Source organism: Camelina sativa, chromosome 11, assembly GCF_000633955.1.
Source record: "Camelina sativa cultivar DH55 chromosome 11, Cs, whole genome shotgun sequence".
Lineage (NCBI taxonomy): Eukaryota > Viridiplantae > Streptophyta > Magnoliopsida > Brassicales > Brassicaceae > Camelina > Camelina sativa.
The window spans coordinates 44,488,488-44,506,303 of NC_025695.1; the positions used below are offsets into that span (position 1 = coordinate 44,488,488).

The 17,816-nt window shown below is 37.8% G+C and overlaps 5 protein-coding genes, 1 long non-coding RNA gene and 1 pseudogene across 6 annotated transcripts; 3 read left to right on the top strand and 4 right to left on the bottom strand.

Annotated features, from left to right (window-relative positions):
• On the top strand, nt 1,639-5,468 carry LOC104726341 (protein ECERIFERUM 3). Its single transcript, XM_010445186.2, has 11 exons — nt 1,639-2,026; nt 2,139-2,362; nt 2,520-2,767; nt 2,859-3,078; nt 3,384-3,511; nt 3,812-4,068; nt 4,161-4,268; nt 4,367-4,573; nt 4,678-4,788; nt 4,868-5,041; nt 5,138-5,468. Exons 1-11 carry the CDS (start codon nt 1,976-1,978, stop codon nt 5,306-5,308), a joined length of 1,899 nt encoding a protein of 632 aa, XP_010443488.1. The 5' UTR covers nt 1,639-1,975; the 3' UTR covers nt 5,309-5,468.
• LOC104726342 (tetraspanin-15-like) lies at nt 5,773-7,318 on the bottom strand. The gene is made up of 2 exons (XM_010445187.1): nt 6,504-7,318; nt 5,773-6,261 (listed from the first exon to the last, which is right to left on the bottom strand). Exons 1-2 carry the CDS (start codon nt 7,125-7,127, stop codon nt 5,923-5,925), a joined length of 963 nt encoding a protein of 320 aa, XP_010443489.1. The 5' UTR covers nt 7,128-7,318; the 3' UTR covers nt 5,773-5,922.
• LOC104726343 lies at nt 8,698-9,969 on the top strand. Its single transcript, XR_758028.2, has 2 exons — nt 8,698-8,825; nt 9,537-9,969. It is a non-coding gene; the product is annotated as an uncharacterized LOC104726343 (long non-coding RNA).
• On the top strand, nt 10,466-11,148 carry LOC104726346. Its single transcript, XM_019232935.1, has 2 exons — nt 10,466-10,800; nt 10,901-11,148. Exons 1-2 carry the CDS (start codon nt 10,569-10,571, stop codon nt 11,122-11,124), a joined length of 456 nt encoding a protein of 151 aa, XP_019088480.1. The 5' UTR covers nt 10,466-10,568; the 3' UTR covers nt 11,125-11,148.
• LOC104726345 lies at nt 11,135-13,089 on the bottom strand (annotated as a pseudogene).
• On the bottom strand, nt 13,308-15,529 carry LOC104726349 (shikimate O-hydroxycinnamoyltransferase-like). Its single transcript, XM_010445191.2, has 4 exons — nt 15,176-15,529; nt 14,872-15,045; nt 14,228-14,633; nt 13,308-14,111 (listed from the first exon to the last, which is right to left on the bottom strand). The coding sequence occupies exons 1-4, from the start codon at nt 15,419-15,421 to the stop codon at nt 13,594-13,596; spliced, it is 1,344 nt and encodes a 447-aa protein (XP_010443493.2). The 5' UTR covers nt 15,422-15,529; the 3' UTR covers nt 13,308-13,593.
• LOC104726347 (D-amino-acid transaminase, chloroplastic) lies at nt 15,646-17,685 on the bottom strand. Its single transcript, XM_010445189.2, has 5 exons — nt 17,481-17,685; nt 17,198-17,244; nt 16,783-16,949; nt 16,009-16,685; nt 15,646-15,906 (listed from the first exon to the last, which is right to left on the bottom strand). The coding sequence occupies exons 1-5, from the start codon at nt 17,647-17,649 to the stop codon at nt 15,812-15,814; spliced, it is 1,155 nt and encodes a 384-aa protein (XP_010443491.1). The 5' UTR covers nt 17,650-17,685; the 3' UTR covers nt 15,646-15,811.

The following is a 17,816-nucleotide window of genomic DNA, read 5'->3' on the forward strand; positions in this document are numbered from 1 at the left end:
ATGACTTTTAATTATCACATTCCATGAAATGATAAGTACCAAGCCAATTAGCTCTCAATTATTTGAAAGATAAAAAGGCATAAAGGAACAAGTAATGATTATGCATATTGCATGCACGTAGTACCAACCACTTTCATCCATGCGATTATGGGATTTCGTTTGTGGATCAGTAGTCACAAACGACAAAGAAAATATACTCTAAAAAAAAAATATGCTCATTTAAGTAAATACTCTGTTCACTAAGACTATTTTGCGACTATTACGACATAACAACTAGTACGTATACGAAAAAAAAAAAATCGTAATTGGGGGCATATTTTGCTGTCGTATCATTAAAAGAGAGGCTGACATTAAAGGTTACATATGATATATTTGATATATCTCTTGACCAGCCTTTAGATATATGTCAGCTCTATCATGGCATAAAGCTTAAACCCTAAGCCCGTCCTCCATATATGTGTAGTCCCACAATTGTACCCAACGTGATATGAATGCGGATTAATTTCTGATTTGAACTGATATAAAATACAACTTAGAATTAAAATATCTAGAAATGTATACTAGTATTAAAAATGATGAGAAGAAAAAAGACAACTTGAATTAGAGAAACTGGACAAAAAAAGATAAAAGAGAGAATACCAAGAAGCCACCGATCGAGAAGTGTAACCATCGCTGCTTCAACTGTAAACCGAACATTAAATGTGTGTGTGTGTGTGAGATAGAGAGAGAGTCCAGCTGTGAGAGCTATGTCCACTGCATCAAATGGGTTATACGTCGTTAACTATTGAAAAATATTTTAGAGAAAAATCATTATTATAATAACATTTCGATGAAGTTAGGTCTATATTGGAATATATATAGACTTTATGTCTGTTCATCAGGAAATAATTTCTGTTTAGTTTACAAGTATGCTTGTTTTTGTGTGGCCACTCAAACTAAGAAAATATATATATATATTTTGGTATGTTCTTTTGTTGGTTATGTTATATTTTGTCTCATTTAAGTAACTAACTTACTAATTCGGTTGAAATTGCTTCTTGGGTGCCATTTCCAAGTTCTTCATAGTAATACTAATGTGCATTTTTTTAAAACACGAAATTCGTTTTGAGAAGTTTTACAGTTGGATACTACATGAGTTTGAATAAGGCATTTTTATTGGTGCAAAGGTAAATCAAAGTCCAAATTAAAAGCTCGAACGGAAAACTTTTACTATACACCAAAATAAATGTTGATATAGCAATTAAGGGGAGGTATTAGTTTAGGATTTAGAAAGAATTTTAATGACTTTAAAAGTTAGATAAAATATGTTATTATTCAATCAAGACTTTTAAAAACTCTTTAAAAATTTGGTGTTATTGATTGTGGATTTGTAAAAAGTTATATTTAATTTAAAAAACGTAATTACAGTAAAGGTTTTATTTTCAGGCGAAAAAATGATTTCGTTGTCTCATTTTTTTTTACCTTAAAATATAAACGATTCTCTTCAGCATTAAAAAAAAATTGTTTGATTTTTATTTTAAGTCAAACAATTATTTGATTTTTCGTAATAGAGAAAAAGAAAAAATAAAATTTTGTGGGTGTAGTTGGCTCTTTTAGTTTGAATGCTTATATAAGCAAGCAGAGCTCGAGGCTCTCAATAATGCACACATAAACACAACAAAGCCTTTAACTCTCTTCTTCTACGGATGGTTTTAATTCTCTCAACGAACTCAAAATCCCAACTAAAATTCTCCATCCTCTTTCTCTTCCAAATTTAAGAGATACCTTATCTTCAAGTCTATTCTCTCTCTTCTTTTTGACTTCCACAATAAGGAAGCAAACAATTTCTCAGGATTGCTTGAAAACTGGAGAAATTTTTTAAGGTTCTTTTAGACCAATAAGAATTAGAGAGAGAGAAAGAGATCTCAAACTCCGAGGAGGTAACAGATACTACAATTTGAGAAAAGACTAGGAAGGAAGAAGAAGAAGAAGAAGAATGGTTGCTCTTTTATCTACTTGGCCTTGGGAAAACTTTGGCAATCTCAAGGTTTGTGTTATTTTCGTTAAGGGCAAAACCAATCTTATCTGAGTTTTAAAAAGATTTGATTTGGTTTGGTTTCTAAATCTCATATTGGTTTGGTTTCTTTCTGTTTGTGAAGTATATATTGTACGGTCCATTAGTTGCACAAGTGGTGTACTCATGGGCATATGAAGAAGATATCACAAAGGCTCTTTGGTGTCTTCATATTCTCATCATCTGTGGACTCAAAGCACTCGTTCATGAACTATGGAGCGTTTTCAACAACATGCTTTTCGTGACTCGTACTCTAAGGATTAACCCTAAAGGCATCGACTTTAAGCAGATTGATCACGAATGGCACTGGTATATTCTCCAATCTCACCCCTTGAATTCTCACATATATATATATATATATATATATATATTTAAAAACAAACCTTTTTCATTTTCCTTTAATCCTCTGTTTTTTTTATAGGGTATGAAAGGTAACGTTTTGATTTGTGGGTCTGTTTTGTTTCAGGGACAATTACATAATCCTACAAGCAATAATTGCGGGTTTGATCTGCTACATGTCTCCACCATTGATGATGATGATGAACAGTCTTCCTCTGTGGAACACGAAAGGACTCATCGCATTAATTGTGCTACACGTGACTTTCTCAGAGCCTTTATACTACTTTCTGCACAAATCTATCCATCGTAACAACTACTTCTTCACGCATTACCACTCCTTCCACCACTCATCTCCTGTTCCACATCCCATGACTGGTAATTACAATCACACACACACCAATCCAAAAAAACATCTCTTTGTGTTAGTTGTAATATAAACATCTTTTGATCTGTTTGGGATTGGCAGCTGGAAACGCAACGTTATTGGAAAACCTTATCCTCTGTGTCGTAGCTGGAGTTCCTTTGATTGGATCTTGCTTGTTTGGGGTTGGATCATTAAGTGTGATGTACGGATACGCTGTTATGTTTGATTTCATGAGGTGTTTAGGACACTGCAACGTTGAGATATTCTCACACAAGCTATTCGAGACTCTTCCATTCCTACGATATCTCATCTACACTCCAACGTATGTTGTGGTTGACGTTTAACTTACCTTACTTGCAAAATTTCCACATGTCTATTTATTCTGATTTGGTTAGATTTATTGGCTTCACATGTTTTAAATAAAGGCTCTAACGTTATTCTTTGAACTAGCAAAACACACAAACGTGACTTTGTCATATCTTTTTACTTTAAGAAGCAAGTTTGTGTGTTTTGCTGTCAAAGATGTCTATAGAAAGTAATTGTGTGTGGGTTTACATTTACTGCCTTTACAGAAGGCAATGATTATAAATGCTTTAAAAGTTGATATTCTTGTTGGGGATTATGCAGGTACCATAGTCTACATCATCAAGAAATGGGGACCAACTTTTGTCTATTTATGCCTCTCTTTGATGTTTTGGGCAACACACAAAACCCAAACTCGTGGGAACTCCAAAAGAAGATTCGTCTCAGTGCAGGTATTTAGCAACAAATTAATCCACCCTTAAAGTTTTTCAGATTTAACCCCAAAAAAAAAAAAAAATGAAGATTTAACCCAAAAAGCAGAACACACAAAAACAGTTAAGTAGTACCAATTAATGAGGAGACATTAGTAGAGATGTAAAGTTTTTGTACTTGTGTAGCAGAAGAAGTGGGTGAAGACTTTTAAAAGTCAAACCTTTTCAGAGTCAAAGTATATTTTTCAAAATGACATCATTACCCTTAAAAATTACAGTGTTTTTTTTTTCTAACGAATTGATGATCTCTGTGTGCTAAAGAGGAACGGAAGAGAGTACCGGAGTTTGTGTTCTTAGCTCACGGTGTGGATGTAATGTCGGCGATGCACGCACCATTCGTGTTCAGATCGTTTGCTTCAATACCGTACACTACAAGGTTCTTCTTGCTGCCAATGTGGCCATTCACGTTCTGTGTAATGTTGGGCATGTGGGCTTGGTCAAAGACTTTTCTTTTCAGCTTCTATACACTCAGAAACAATCTTTGCCAGACTTGGGGCGTTCCCAGATTCGGATTCCAAGTATGCTTCCCTTAGTTTTGCCCTAACTTTTCTCCCCTTGAAAAACAGAACATTTGTGTGACAAGGAGTCTTTTTCCTAATATTCTTTGCAGTATTTCTTACCGTTTGCTACACAAGGCATTAATAATCTGATTGAGGAAGCGATTCTGACAGCTGATAAGATTGGTGTTAAAGTTATAAGCTTGGCTGCTCTCAACAAGGTTCTTATTATAAAAGTCTTCAACTTTTGTGTGAGCTAGTGATTCATTTATAGTCAAGTCACTAAGAGGTTTGTTGTTGTTGTTGGGTTATGATTCAGAACGAAGCTCTAAATGGTGGTGGAACGCTGTTTGTCAACAAGCACCCTAACCTTAGAGTTCGTGTGGTTCATGGGAACACTTTAACTGCAGCAGTGATTCTCAATGAAATTCCTAAAGATGTGAAAGAGGTTTTCTTGACTGGAGCCACTTCTAAGCTTGGAAGAGCCATTGCTCTTTACCTCTGTCGCCGTGGAGTCAGAGTTCTCGTAAGTATTGATACTAATCTTTTAATTAGCTATTGTCTCAAAGATACTGTTTACCAAAAGAATCCCAAAAGGCTGACGTTTTTTGATGTTGGGACAATTGACAGATGTTGACATTATCTGTGGAAAGGTTCCAAAAGATTCAGAAAGAGGCTCCTGTTGAGTTCCAGAACTACCTTGTACAAGTGACCAAATACAACGCTGCGCAACACTGCAAGGTACTGTAATGCTCTTTCACTGGTTTTAGTTTGTTGGGTAAGTGTTAATGTACTTACTTTGGAGTGTTTGAATACATAGACTTGGATCGTTGGAAAATGGTTAACACCGCGGGAGCAGAGCTGGGCTCCCGCAGGGACACATTTCCACCAGTTTGTGGTGCCACCGATCCTAAAGTTTAGACGGAACTGCACTTACGGCGATCTAGCAGCTATGAGACTCCCTAAAAATGTCGAAGGACTCGCAACTTGCGAGGTATATAAAGATCGGTTTTGTTACTTTGTTGAATCTTGTTTGTGTTTTTAGCTCATTGGTCCATCAGACTCAACTATGTGTATGTGTGTGTGGCAGTACACAATGGAGAGAGGAGTGGTGCACGCGTGCCATGCAGGAGGAGTGGTTCATATGCTAGAGGGTTGGGAGCATCATGAGGTTGGAGCCATCGACGTTGACCGTATTGATCTGGTGTGGGAAGCTGCCATGAAATACGGTCTTAGCTCTGTTTCTTCACTCACAAACTGAGTGAAAGAGACCATTTCCATTGTTGTTGTCATTGACTCTCCCAAGATTGGTCATTATTCTTTGTACAGGTGAAAAGGATGCAAGCAGGAAAAAAATATATTAGAAATTTTCACCTTATGTTATTGTTTTACCTTTTTATAATAATGTATTCCTTTGATTTTAGATTTCCCTAATATTAATATATATGCACCTAATTTCCAAGAAAATTCAACAAAGCTTTTAATTACAATCCAGCTTGATTTGCTATTCTGTTGGTAGTTAGGAGTTAGAACAATCATATATGTACTTACAAAACATCTTCAATGTTGTTGTCTTCTGTACATATTTAATTTTGATTACACTTTATTACAAACATAATTAGCTGAAAAAGCTGATACTGTTGAAGTTTTAAGGTAAAGTTTCATTCAAGACTAATTAAATAATAAAATCAATTGTTTATACTTTATTACAAACACATTCTCTACATGAAACCGACGATAACAAAAGAGAAAAGAGGAAGAAGAGCTAAAAATTTGCTCAAAAGAAACATCTGCTTGAGTACTAAAACGAATGCATAAGGAAGAGATTATTATTTTAATTTAACCTAATCAGAATAGACCTTCTTCATGATCTGACTAACCTTTGAATCGTTCCCAAAAAGTGGCCAAGAAGATCAAGAGATGAGAGATGAGAAGAAATATGGAGATGACGATCAAGAAGATACCAAGCTGCCACCATTTCCTCCTTACCGACCTTACGAATCCGATTTTGCAAGACCTACAATCATAGCACAACACGCTCCAATCGTTCCTCCACAGCTGACAGTCACTTATCCTTCCGACCAGCATCTCATCACCGTATCCATCGTACATCACCGTCGTCTTTAACGGTGGCCCTTCGTCTTTTCTTCTGTACCAAAACGTTGCGTTTAACGAATCCATGTTACATGTCTCCGGCGGCATACAACATCCATTCTGCAACAACAACGACATCAAATCAATACAAAACTTGGGTCAAAATATATCTATACATATATAACATGGATTCGTTTCAAACTATTTGGAAGATGTTTTACAAAACTCATCTTTGATGTGATTGATATATAGTTATATACATATATTCAAAATGTTCCTATCCCATGCACCGGTTGCGCATTCTAAAAGATGGTCCCTTGAGATCAAAGAAAAGTATATATTTATGACTATGATGATCAAACCTTGATGGGTGGCATTTTTCTTCTATTGTAATGTTTTTCATTTGGAGTTCCGTAAATGAGGTCGTTACAAGCTCCCTTATCGTAGACACAAGATTTGATATTGTTCCAGTTCACATCGTCCATGACTTTGAGGTTGAACCACGTCCTTGTCGCTGAAAACCGCCGGCTCTGCATCTCATTGACTCCCGCATACGCCAAACCGATGAAAAGCATCAACAACAAGATCACCACCATCACCACAAGTGCTGGCATCGGAAACTTCCGCCGTAGGAACAGAGCCGCATTGCTAACAACGAACACCGCAAGGAGGCCGACGCTAGCTAGCGTCTGGACACGTGGCAGACCGAGGATATCTTCGCAGTCGTAGCTACGCATGTAAAGGAGCCACACGGCGTAGCCGAGAAGTGTAAGCGAGAGGACGAAAGTGAAGATCGGAAGGACACCAGCGGCTAAAATGTTGACAAGTGTAACCAATGTTCCAACGGGTGGCTTATTATCAGTCTGTGACTCCATTTGGTCAGAGCTCTTGGCTTCTGGCTCGGTCGTTGTTGTAGTTGTCGTTTCTGTAGCAGTGACGGTTGCGGCTGGTTCCTCGATGGGTACTACTTGGGCATTATCAGCCATGTGAAAGGAAAGATCTCAACGGAGGTGTAGGGTTGATATGGAGAAATGCGTATATATATTTAAAGAGATAAAGTATAGGTGTGTGAGAGTGAGTGAGTGAGTGTGTGGTGGGTTTTACAGAGTCAAATATGTAAGTTGGAGATAAATAAGTACACTTTGATTAAGTATAATTAACGAGATCTTGTCCGAAAATAAATTATCCAAAAAGAGTACTTTTTTTTTAGAAATTAGTGGATAGACAACGAGATTGATGTATATTTGTAGAACATTAAATCCCCCCAACAAAGAAGAAGATTAAAAGTCTAAATTCTCATCGTAATAATAGGAGGAAAATAACGATTTTGTTACTATTTTTAGACAAAAGAACTAGTCATTTCTTACACATTATTACAGACACAAAGAGATCGTAAGTATAGGCGTGTCGACGTACGTGTCGTGTGTGTGGTGGGGTTTTGGAGAGTCAAATAGGTAAGTTGGATATAAATTATCACTTTGATTAACTTATTAGTACTTTGTTTTGTGTAATTCATGGACGATTAGTATAAAGTATTTTTTTTTATATAGAGAGAATATACACAAGATATGCAGAATACTGCACATGAGATTGATGAATATATTTGAAATTCTAATCGAAAAAATAGGAGGAAAATAATTACTAATTTTTGGACAACCGGACCAGTCGTTATTCTTACACAATAATTCGAAAGAAAAAAAAATTGGTGTGTCTAATTTTGTGAAAAGAAATAAAAAAAGACTTTTTTTTTCTTTTTATTTTTTCTTTTGAACAAAACCTTGATTATTAAAATGTAAAAGACAAATTTAATAAACACAACAACATACCACCAAGCTGTTTGATACGATAGTCGATAGAAAACACAAATGCAAGATGATAGATATATAGTTGCGGTGGTGGATTAGAGAAACCAAAGGATAGCTAAAACGAGATAAAGCATAAGAAGAGGTATTCTCACGAGTGATTGATTGCAACAGAGCGCACCGGCTTGACCACCAAACTAACTTTGATCATCTCTTGAAGGAGAGAAGCAAGCAATCTCTCCGTGTTTCTTAATTAGCGGGTATGGACTTCGAGGCGCATATGTCCTGATAACCCATCTGTAGTTCTCCTTACTAGGGATGTCGTGTAGTCGCGACAGTTGGCCCTGAAGCTAATGTGGAAGATGGCATTCATAGACTTGAAGAATCGGAGACGGCGGCTCAGTATCATCATCATCTTGAGTAGTTGTTACTCGGGTTTGCACAAGTATCTTTGGCAGGAAAGAATGAGATCCAGCCTCGCAAACTTAGAAAAGTGCAAAGTGGGTATACAGAAGAAGCCAATCATTTTTAGCAATGTGTCCTCGTCCTGAACCTCGTATAGAATCTCTGATCATCATCAGCTTCTTCTTCTTCTGGTGGTCCCGACAAAAAGGTAGGCATAGAGTACTTTATTGATAAATCCTAAAAAAACAAATTTTGTGAAAGAAGACTTTATTTTAAGGCCCATGAAAGCCCAATAAAGTAGACTTAGATTGAGAGTCATTCAGATGATTCGGTTTTCTCAGTTAAATAAAACCCGAGAGACTCTTCATCATCAGCCTTGTTGAACAAAGCAGACCAAAAAAAAAGAAGTGTCATCTGTAAAATCAAAATTCTCCGATTCATTCATTGATCAGATCAGCCATGGAACTAGACGACGAGGTGAATTCGATTTGCTTGTGTCTGTGTGCTATAAATAACTTCGATGGCTATTGATTTCTAATGTATCAGAGACTAATTGCTTTCATAAAGTTTTACTTTTTTTTTTTTTTTTTTTTTTTTTTTTTTTTTTTTANATCTTTTACCACCGTAGGTGTTTGTTTGTTTATGCCTTAGAAACTTGTCGAATCAATTTGGGGAAAAAGGAAAAAACTTTAAGCCGTATTGCTGCATGCTACTAGAGTTGATTCCTCCTCGGTATCTTCTACATTCCAAAGCATCCTATGTGGTTTGAAATTTTAGAAGATGTAAGGGTTTCTGATATGAGTTCATTGGCAATGCCACATCATGAGCTTGTTTAGTAATTCAGTTATAAAAGTTGTGATTTTTATAGAGAGAGAGGGCATTAAGAGAATTTGGAAGATTTGAGAATGGTTTTTGGTTTGGGGATGCTTTTTGCATTCACCATTAGTGTTCTATGAATACTTACTTAAAAGTCTTTTCCTTTTTGATTCTGTGTTTACAAACCTTATCAATTAGTGTCTTTCTTCACAATTGTGTCTGCTCTTTTTTTTGTATTGGATTAGTTTGAACTGAAAACTGCTCCTGCTGATTTCCGGTTCCCTACAACAAACCAAACCATGCACTGCTTTTCTCATCTTTAGGCCATCATTAGTTTTGATCACTTGTTGACATTCAAAGATCCTTCTGCAGGTGTACAACTGCGAAAGGTTTGCCAAGTATTACCGCGCTCTCTGTCCTGGAGAATGTGTTGGTCTCCATTAGTCTTTTGCGTGATACACATATCAACACTCCTCTACTTTGTGATTCGTCCAACAATGTTTGTCGCGTATCTTAACGCAGGTTGAGAAGTGGAACGAGCAGAGGGAGAGTGGGAATTTTCCAGGTCCTCTTTGAACCAGGCTGGTTCATCCATGAATCTTGATGATGAGGCAATCAAATTCCACAATGATGGTACATGTGTGTTTGAAGACCACTAATACTTATTTTTTGTAAAGCTGAAATAATAATAATGAAATGATAAGTATACGTTTAATTTTGGATTTATTTTGAGACAAAGTCATCATCAATGTTCATTAAATAAACTTAATTAGCAAATAAATGGAATGCTTCCAATTTTGTTTCACTTATAAAGGAACTCCAATTCGAGACAAACTCTTAACTCAAAACAATTAAGTTAAATTTGGGAAATATGATTACTTTCACGTTTATATAATTAATGTATTATAGCTTCGATGACATTGGTCATTCATCATCAATGTCGTGATTATCGCTTTTATAAATTATATTCAACGCAAAATACTACTAATAAGTACAGAACATGGAATCCTAATTTATATTTTCTTCCTCTTGACATAGCGACTCGAATACACAGGTGACAGGTTCGTCGAGACTCTCTTTAGTTTTTTTTTTTTTTTTGGCTTTATTCCGATTTCGATTTCTGTTGACTAAGTTTCTTATACGGGTGACCATAAATATTTAATAAATAACAATTTTTGTTTGGGAATTTCGTACAAACCAAATCCAATCATAGCTTCTAATTTTTTCTAGTGGTGGCGTGGACTCTTAATCCCTGGTTAAACCCTAATTGTACTTGCTTTGCAAAACCTAATATCTTCCTACACAAGTTTCAAACTCTCTTTGACGAAAGATTAACAAAGCTTGACTTTTGCTATTTTTTATTATATACAGACGTTTCGTCTTCTTGTGTATGATTAAGAACTTATGGGTTCGAAAGAAAAAGTCGATGGTGAAAAAACTCTAGACAAGAGTAAGGATATGCTCTCACAGCTTCAACAGAGGGTTGATAGAATCAGTTCAGAGTTGCAAACGTCAGGATCATCCGCAGAAACTTCACCTGATGTTCAAAACATCTACAACGAAATCAAACAACTCCTCAAGACGACTACCAAGCCTCTCCAAGTTCCGAGTCATGCGTCGCCACATATTCGAGACGGTATCCTAAAACTTTTTAAAACCAATGCCCCATTCGTTTGATTGATATCCCATCCCCTTTCTCTTGTGTTGAAGTAGTTTTTTTTTGGGGGGGTTTGCAGAGCTTGACACAGTGTTTGCTGTTGAGGAAGTTGGACATTCGTGCGACTTATGTCAGAGAGATCTTGCTACTGATCCAGAGCGGCCTAATGTTTCCTTGCGCAGCTTACAAGAGGCGTGTGTGTTGTCTTGTGGTCATGTCTACCACTTTAAGTGTTTGAAAGGCACCACTCTTGATATTGATAACCATTCTAAAGATCCTTCTTGCGTTTTCTGCATTAGCTGAATCATTAAACTACAAAATCCTATCCCTTGTCGATTTTGTTTCAAATACTTTTAAAGTCTTGTTTTCACAATGCCAATGGAGTTACATACAAATACCAGAGTGTTACTCTGAAATCAATCAAGAAATAATTTTTTTACATCCCTTCAATCCTCTTGAAAGGTTAAGTAACTTTACATATGGCATGTATAGAAAACAGGAACCACGCCGCATGGTATAGCTTCTACAGCCAGAAGTGAATCATAGCCTGTTTCAAGAAACAGAAAACATGTTTTTAGTTTCAAATATCATTTAGGCATCCTTACCAAGTTAGCAAGAGCAAAGAATGATTTACCTCTTGAATTGAGTTAAGGGCTCGATCCTCTTCTACATGATACACAGGTTTAGATTGATGCAGTTCTGATCTTAAACTTCTCATCTCTGACTGCATTGCATTAAGCTGTTCTCTAATCTCCTTAAGCAAACTCAAATGTTCTCCCTTGATACTCGTATCTCTTGGCGGCCTACTCACTCTTCTTTCGTAATTACTACTACTCACCATCTTGCCTCTAACCTGTGATTCTTTCTATAGACAACATAAGCACCTGATCAAACCACGTAAGCAAAAAAAGAAGAGATTAAAGTTCACTTGGCAATGATTGACTTACATTTCTTTCTTCGTGATCCTCTTCTTCCGAGATGATTGTAAGGCTTTCCTTCGTCGTCCTAGGAACCTCAAAGATGTCTTGAACATTTTTGGGAGACAGAATCGGTGTCTCTATAGAAGTATCTTTCACAGAGTATCTTTCAGGGTTCTTCATCATCTCCATTATCGTACTGACATCACTCTTAGCTGACTCAAGGATAGTATTGCTAACCTGTGACACCAACGCATGTGACAAAGACTCACGCCTAAGCAAAGGGAACTTAGATTCCTTCTGAACCTCNTTGAATCTGAAATCTCTCTAACATGCTCATCTATTCTCCTGATCTGATCCCAATAAGCATTCAAGTCTTCACGAGGAGATAAAGAACTCTCAACAAGACCTTTCTTCTCTTCAAAGCTTTCACCACTAACATCAGACAAAAGTAAGCTTCTTTCACTAGGTATGCCATCAAATGGACTCTGCAACATAAAACGAAAGACATAGCTTTAGCTAATTTTGATCTAACAATGTCTTCAAAAAACATGAAAACAGAAAGCTTTATATAGCCATGGAATCAGTTTTTTTTTTCAGTTATAACCAAAATCTCAAAACTTTAAATTACCGATAGATTTCTCTTCATCTTGGTTTTTTGATTCCCGCGAGAGGTATCACCGTAAAAGATGAGATTTTCAGGGAACCTGTTCTCAATCACAGCCGGATCAGAGCAACCAAGGCTGAGTAGTTTACACCTATAAGCCTGAACCTGAAACCCAAGAGACGCAATCTCCATTTCCTTCTGATAAATCAGATCTTCGAAAAGGGCAAGAGATGTCTCTGCGTGACACATCTTCTCCTCAGCCATTCTCTTGTACTGACTAGCCTCCATCTCCAACGCAGCTTTCTCACCTTGAAGCCGTAGAATCATTGATAAAGCCTCGCTCGCTGCAGATGAAGAAGCTTCACGTTCAGCGTCAAGCTCTTGGTTGATCTTTTGAAGAAGCTCTTGTTGTGCCCACATCGTTTCTCTTACCCCTGAGAATTCTCCATTGTTACCTCCCACCCCCAAACTCGTCGTTCTCTCCACCATTATTCTAAAATCAAAATTCCCAACAAAAATCTCTTTTTGATTTTTGATATCAATAATGTCTAATGATCAGAGAGGGTATTTTTGAATTGACGCGGCGGAGGGAAGCGGAAATGTTTAGGTGAATTTCTCCGATTAAATTGCCACCGAATCGGACAAGTCAGATCGACGACAACGAAAGCCCTTTTAAGCCGACCAGATAGATAGAGAAAGTGCCCAATCGAATACTTTGGACCTATCAACGTGCATACGACCACTTTTGCAAATTTTAAATCTAATCGAGTAAATTAAAATGTACTTTAAATAATTGTATTTTATTGTTGGACCTAACATGTTTCTGCCGACATGATCTCAGATAATTTATCACATTTACGATTTAATTAATGTTTTCAGATTCTAAGTAATTTGGTTGTTTAAAAATTGGACTGGTTAACTGACGGGATGAGCCGGGCCCTTGCAGTAGTGCAACGCATGGGCGACTCGCGAAAGCCCAGATAGCAAGCTATCTTAATGGGCTTTCCCCCTTAAAAAATAGAGTTAATATCGTGTGAGCCGATGGCCCACATATCAGATATTAAACTGATAAGAACAGATACTACACTTGATCTTAGCCAAAAGGCCGAGAAAGGTATGATTTGCTAGGACCCGTGGCTGCTTTATTTATACTACTTCTCAAGTTTAGAACACAGCTGAAGTTATCGATGTGGGAAGTAGAAATAAGAAAACAAATGAGATACATTCCTGCCGTCTCTGTCTTAACTGTCACAACGCAGACACATTGAGAAAGTCATAGAACAGCTTCTGAAACTTACCAAGCTGAGTCTTCTTCAAGCACATGGTCACTATCAAGCTCCCTTCTTCGTCTGTGCTCCCAAATACAAATCCTTTCCCTTCATTCATATGTGAACCTCTCTCGTAGAAGGCCCTTCCCCATCCAAAATCCAGTTCAGAAGCAATCTGCTTCGTTAGACTGACGATGCAGAAGTTTGCTGCGCAGCTGAAGATCGGATTCCCTTCCCCTGGAACTAAGTAATCGAGATCAGGATGTCTCTCCAAGTAGTCTATTGCTGATCTCAAGTACGTGTTGTCCATTTTCCTTATTTCTTTATGAACTCTCTCCACTGTTCTGGTGAAACGCTCTCTGCGAAAATCATCCAACAGTGATACCGGTCGAGCATGAAAGAGAGTGTTCCCAATGTATCCTTGCGGAAGCTTAGGTCGTAGCCTTGACCTCCCATCAACTATGATATGCAATCTCGTCAAGTCTTTTTCACTTAAATCTGTCAGTTGACAAAAAGAAGAAGTGGAAAGTGAGACCCTTTGTTAGATAGGTATTAAGACTAACAGCTGGGCCACTTCCAAAGAGAGAGTTCTTCCAACAAGATCAATTCCATACCTTCATTTGCAAAGCAAGCACAACGCCAAATATGCGCCACCAGAACTTCATAAGTACTGAACTTACTATCAGCAATCTCAGCCTTTGCTTTAAGAGCTTTCAGTTGAAGAAGTGTGAGCTTGAGACTGGCAATTGCAGAATCAGATTCAGGATTTGATCTATAAGCCAGGGATTTCATCCGAGGATTGCGAAATGGGGGTGGTTGGTATTCTGTGTAAGGAAAGACAGGACAGGGAGGCTCCCCTGCACAAAGAACAGTGCGGTGGAAGAACGGTGTTAGCTTAACTGAAAGTCCCCGAGCAGTTTGAGACCATGCTTCCATGATATACCCAAGAGAAGTACCATCCCCGAATGTATGGTGTATTGAACTTCCAACACAGATCGCTCCATATTTGAAATAGGTGACCTTGCAGAATATCAAATACCTACCTGTTAGATATCCGTTTAGGTCCATATACATGTTGTGTTCTATGCAATATAATAACATGTGATGATAATAAAGAAAGAAGTTTCAGGTTTATAGTCTGCGTTAACTAATAGTTCAATTCATGACAATTGACAGAAACAACAAGAGTCTCTCTGCCTAAACCCTGAACCTCAACTACTAACTAAGTGTCGTCAACATGCAGATGAGGAAAGATTACCTGAAAGAGAACAAGAGGGAAGGAGGAGATGTCTCCTGAGTAGTCAATAGTAGGTACAAGTTCAGAAAGATCCAAACTTTGAGTGAGTAAGCCAATGTCCTGTACAGTAGAATCAGTCTCAGCCTCCACATACATAACTCCTTCTCCATTGCATCGGACCTCCAACCTCCCATTCTTATCGATCATAGATCATCAAAGAAAGCCAAATAGAGTACAGGGTTTCATCATTCAAAATACAAGATATGAATTATTGTCAAACCCAGCAGCAAAATGGATCCTTTGACCAAAAAGGAAGAAGAATGACGCGTTTTCGAGTCTTACCTTTTTGGAGTCTTCCAGCGACAGGATAGAAGAGGACAAGAACCTTGCTCAGAGCATCGATGAGGAGTTGAGTGTTGGGAAGATTGGAGGAGGAACAAGGATTGAAGAAGTAGAGTGTGCCCATGTGAAACCTTACTTGTATCAGGTCCAAATTGGAAAGCCATAAACTATGTGTAGGCGTTTCTTTAGCTGGCTTCACGACCGTAGTTTGCTTTACCCAAATCTTCATTTTTGATCCACAATCACTATTCACTATGGCTCCTGCTTTACAAAAAAAATCCAGATACGTGCCTAAAAACACGACTCCCTCGGCTAAATAACGTGGAGACCGTAGAAGAAGAAGAAGAATATAAAAAGCTCTTTACTATTTTATTTTTTTGTAGGCAATGTAAAATTGCTTTTTTAGTACTTGTTATAACTTTCAAAAGAAAGAAGGGAGGAAAAAACAAGAAATTGTAGGGAATGGATCTGATCAAAATTCACAAGTGATAAAGAGAAAGCTTTACAAAGACAGAGATACATGGAATCGTGAGCCAGTAAACCTTCAACTTACAATAACAACAAAGCTCGAAAAAAGACCACAACTTATTGTCTTTGATGAACAAAGAGAGTGATGGGGTCAGTAAGGAACACAAACACGAACGGAAGATGGACCAGAGCTCATATCTTCGAGCAACAGATCCAAAAGCACCTTTGCTATAGGACCTTCTTTTCCTGAGTTAGACAAAAAAAGAAACCCATCATGTAAGCAATTTCAGAGTAGATTAAGTTACTCAAGAGTGAAGCTTTCAAATGTTTATATGATGATGATCTTACCATCACCAATAAATTCTTCATCCCATTGAATCACAGGTTTGATGAGAACTCCACTCCCAATAAGCATCATCTCATCTGCTTTCTTCCCATCTTCCAATGTCACATCCATTACTTTCACACTTTTAAGCATCCCCTTGTTTACCAGCTCTTCAGCGAGTGTAAGAGTTCTCTTTGCTGTGCATCCGCTCAAAACATTATCAAACCGTGGCATTACAAGCTCCTTACCACCATTAACAACAAATGCAACATTCATATTCGGACCTTCTGCGATAAATCCACCTTTATCAACCCAAATACCAGCATAAGCTCCCTTGGCCTCAGCCTCCATTTGTGAAAGAACGTTAGGGAGGTAGTTAACGCTTTTCACTGTGGCAAACTCTGGAGGTTTTATGGGGACGGACGAGGTCACTACCTTGACACCTTTTGGGTTAGTGGTCAAGTTCGTTTTTATCACAATGGCGTAGAGAGTTGGTTCGCGACAGTGAGATGGAGATAGGAGAAAATCCCCTGGGCCTGTAGAGAGCCAGTATCTTAGAGATCCATCTCTACACCCAGAAACGCTCACGGTTTGGATGAGGATTCTTCTAATATCTTCACGATGGAATGGAAGTGGGATCTTAGCCATTGATGCAGACCGTATGATACGGTCAAGGTGCTGATCCAATTCATAAAGGTACCTGCTTGGTCGCAGGGCAACAAGTGAAACTCAGATGATTTGAGTAATAAGACTAGTTAAGGTTGGAAAAAGTGAGCTTTGATTTCAAAGTGACAAACCCATTAACGATCGTGGCAGTGTCAAAGACTCCATGACCACGGTGAACCATGTGATCATCCAACGGAAGAACCATCGCTGCAGGATCGGTTGTAATTCCGTCAACAACACTTGAGTACATGGCCAGAAACTGTTGTCCTCCTCTTGCCTGTTTTAGCCTCTCAATAACCTTTTGACACCAAACATAGTTCACTGATACGCAATCAATCAATCAAGGCCTAAACATAAACAAATAACAAACTAATTTCTTGATCATCCATTACCAGCTGCATATATAATATCATTGACAAAACAGTCTAGTGGTGTCAATGAACATATCTAGCTAACATATTAAAAACGTTGTCAAGGGTTCAACATAATTTTTAACAGCCATGGAAGAGGAAGAACCACTATGGAAAACATAGAAAACAAATTTACCTCAGAGCTAGATAGAACAGGAACATTCCAGGACTGAGAGCTTGAATCTGTGCAAAAAAAAATATATTCAAATTTCTCAAAGCATTACAAAAAGTATTTGAATTTGACATCAAAACTGAAAACACTTGTGTAAATTTAACGATCAAAAATTGATCTCTCTCCTTCAGGATAATGTACAGTGGTTAACATCACAAACGCTTTATTTAACAAAATACATCCACTAATCCAAAAGGCAACCAAAGGAGCCAACAGAGTTAAAACCAAGGAAAGCAATGTGTCGAACCAGAACACATGAGAATCCTTCTTTCTCGTTTCGACTTATGCGGGAATCGAAAGCCATATCCTGAAGAACATTGAAAGAGGGAGAGAGAGGCGAAATTCCAAGTGTTAACTGTCATCTCCGGCGAGAAGCCGGCGACGGGCTTCGGGAGACAAACGAATTGAGAGATCATTATCGGAAATCGCAACTTGCTCTGCTTCGCATCCTGACGAAGTATTAATTCCACACACGTCCTTTGGGCCTAATTTCACTAGTACAGTTTCTAGGCCCATCAGTCCAATTCTAATTGTATTGTAGCAAGATTATCCAATTTCGGTTTCAATTACCAATTAGCTAGGT